The following is a 2,453-nucleotide window of genomic DNA, read 5'->3' on the forward strand; positions in this document are numbered from 1 at the left end:
AATGCAAGAAGTCCTACCACCACTCACCACCACCAGCACCAATTTACAACTACAATTCCCCACCGCCTCCTACATACTATTATAAATCACCTCCCCCACCTTCCCCTTATTATTATAGTTCACCACCGCCACCGGTGAAATCACTATCACCACCATACTACTATAATTCTCCTCCTCCCTCATCGTCACCTCCTGCTCCCTACTTGTATAAGTCTCCACCACCGCCTTCACCATTACCACCTCCACCCTACTACTACAAGTCACCTCCTCCGCCATCACCATCTCCACCGCCAGTCTCCTCCTCTACCATACTACTACAAGTCACCACCTCCACCATCGTCATCTCCACCGCCTCCTTACCACTATAACTCTCCCCCACCTCCATCACCATCTCCTCCTCCACCATACTACTACAAGTCACCTCCTCCACCATCACCATCCCCACCGCCTCCTTACCACTACAACTCTCCCCCACCACAATCACCGTCTCCTCCACCACCATACCACTACAATTCACCTCCTCCGCCATCGCCATCTCCACCGCCTCCGTATCACTACAGCTCTCCCCCACCGCCAACACAATCTCCTCCGCCACCATACTATTACAACTCACCTCCTCCACCATCACCATCTCCACCACCTCCTTACCACTACAAATCTCCCCCACCGCCATCACCATCTCCTCCCCCACCATACTACTATAAGTCTCCACCTCCACCATCACCATCTCCACCACCTCCTTACCGATACAACTCTCCCCCACCACCATCACCGTCTCCTCCGCCACCATACTACTACAATTCACCTCCTCCGCCATCACCATCTCCACCTCCTCCATACCACTACAACTCTCCCCCACCACCACCACCATCACCATCTCCTCCACCACCATACCACTACAATTCACCTCCTCCGCCATCACCATCGCCACCGCCTCCGTACCACTACAACTCTCCCCCACCACCATTATCATCTCCTCCTCCACCATACTACTACAAGTCACCTCCTCCGCCGTTACCATCTCCTCCTCCTCCTTACCACTACAACTCTCCCCCACCACCATCACAATCCCCTCCTCCACCATACTACTACAAGTCACCTCCTCCGCCATCACCACCTCCGCCACCTCCTTACCACTACAACTCTCCACCACCACCAGCATCGTCACCTCCTCCACCATACTACTACAAGTCACCTCCACCCCCATCACCTTCTCCGCCACCACCATACCATTACAATTCGCCTCCTCCACCATCACCACCCCCTCCACCTCCATACCACTACAATTCTCCTCCACCACCATACTACTACCAATCACCTCCACGCCATCTCCTCCACCACCATACTACTACCAATCACCTCCACCACCCTCACCATCCCCTCCACCTCCATACCATTACCAATCACCTCCTCCCCCATCGCCTTCCCCTCCACCCCCATACCATTACAACTCCCCACCACCACCATCACCATCCCCTCCACCACCCTATTACTACAATTCACCTCCTCCACCGTCACCATCTCCCCCGCCTCCATACTACTACAAGTCCCCTCCTCCACCATCACCATCCCCTCCACCTCCTTACCACTATATTTCCCCACCACCACCACTACAGTCTCCACCTCAAACCTATATCTACTCCTCTCCTCCACCACCAAACCCCTATTAGACATAAATCAATTAACGTTCCCTTCCCCTCATCTACCAAGTAAGTTTAATCATCCCATTCCTTTTCATATTCTAATTCTCATTGTCATGAGTCTATAACTTAAGATGAGCTGATTTTTCTCTTATCTTAATATGATTCAGGTTATAGTGTTAGTAGTGGAATAAAGAGGGGTCAGAGAAGAGGGAGGTCCTTGTCCCAAGCTCTTCATCTCTGTATTCAGTGTTATGAGAGCATTTTGCAGCGGAATGCTGACGATAGGGTTAATAATCCTAGCCAAAGTATCGCAAGACAAGTAATGGTGGGTGCCCTACAATCCTTCTTGGTTTTGGTAAGCATTTCCATGATGAGTAGGGATGACAAGCTCTTGCAAGGACTTCCCACTGAAGGTTTGAGAATGAATAATAGAAGAGTGGTTGGTCATTGTTTGTTCTTTCCATGTTGGTTTCTTATTTATTCTTGTATTTCTTTTACATATAGTTAGAAGTATTTGTTCGTCAGTTGTGATGTTCCAGTGCATTTGCTGATATCTTCTGCTTCGTGTTCATTAATAATTAAATTTGTAACAATTAAACAAAAGCTATGTGTGTTTTATACTAGCTCGAGCAGAAACAATTTATTCTTTTCTATTCAAATTTTAATGAAAAGGATTATTGCAAAAAAATAATGTAACATTTATTAAAATCACTCACTATAAAGTTACAAAAATATATAAATTTAAATATTTATTTAAAAAATAATTTCATTTCATTGTTTTTTCCTTTTTTCTTTCAGAAATCTTGCTCT

General features: G+C 47.3%; 1 protein-coding gene across 1 annotated transcript; it reads right to left on the reverse strand.

The window, feature by feature from the left end:
* Positions 1 to 253: 253 nt before the first annotated feature.
* LOC110037220 lies at positions 254 to 1,709 on the reverse strand. Its single transcript, XM_020741812.1, has 2 exons — positions 1,360 to 1,709; positions 254 to 1,318 (listed from the first exon to the last, which is right to left on the reverse strand). The coding sequence occupies exons 1-2, from the start codon at positions 1,672 to 1,674 to the stop codon at positions 254 to 256; spliced, it is 1,380 nt and encodes a 459-aa protein (XP_020597471.1). The 5' UTR covers positions 1,675 to 1,709.
* Positions 1,710 to 2,453: the final 744 nt, after the last annotated feature.

This window comes from Phalaenopsis equestris, unplaced genomic scaffold (genome assembly GCF_001263595.1).
Source record: "Phalaenopsis equestris unplaced genomic scaffold, ASM126359v1 Scaffold217017, whole genome shotgun sequence".
Taxonomy (NCBI): Eukaryota; Viridiplantae; Streptophyta; class Magnoliopsida; order Asparagales; family Orchidaceae; genus Phalaenopsis; species Phalaenopsis equestris.

Coding starts and splice junctions, on each gene's coding strand:
- LOC110037220 (XM_020741812.1), bottom strand. CDS start 1,674: ATGTCTAATAGGGGTTTGGTGGTGGAGGAGAGGAGTAGATATAGGTTT. Junction 1,319..1,359: donor GGATGGTGAGGGTGGTGGAG/GTGATTGGTAGT, acceptor GATGGCGTGGAG/GTGATTGGTAGTAGTATGGT.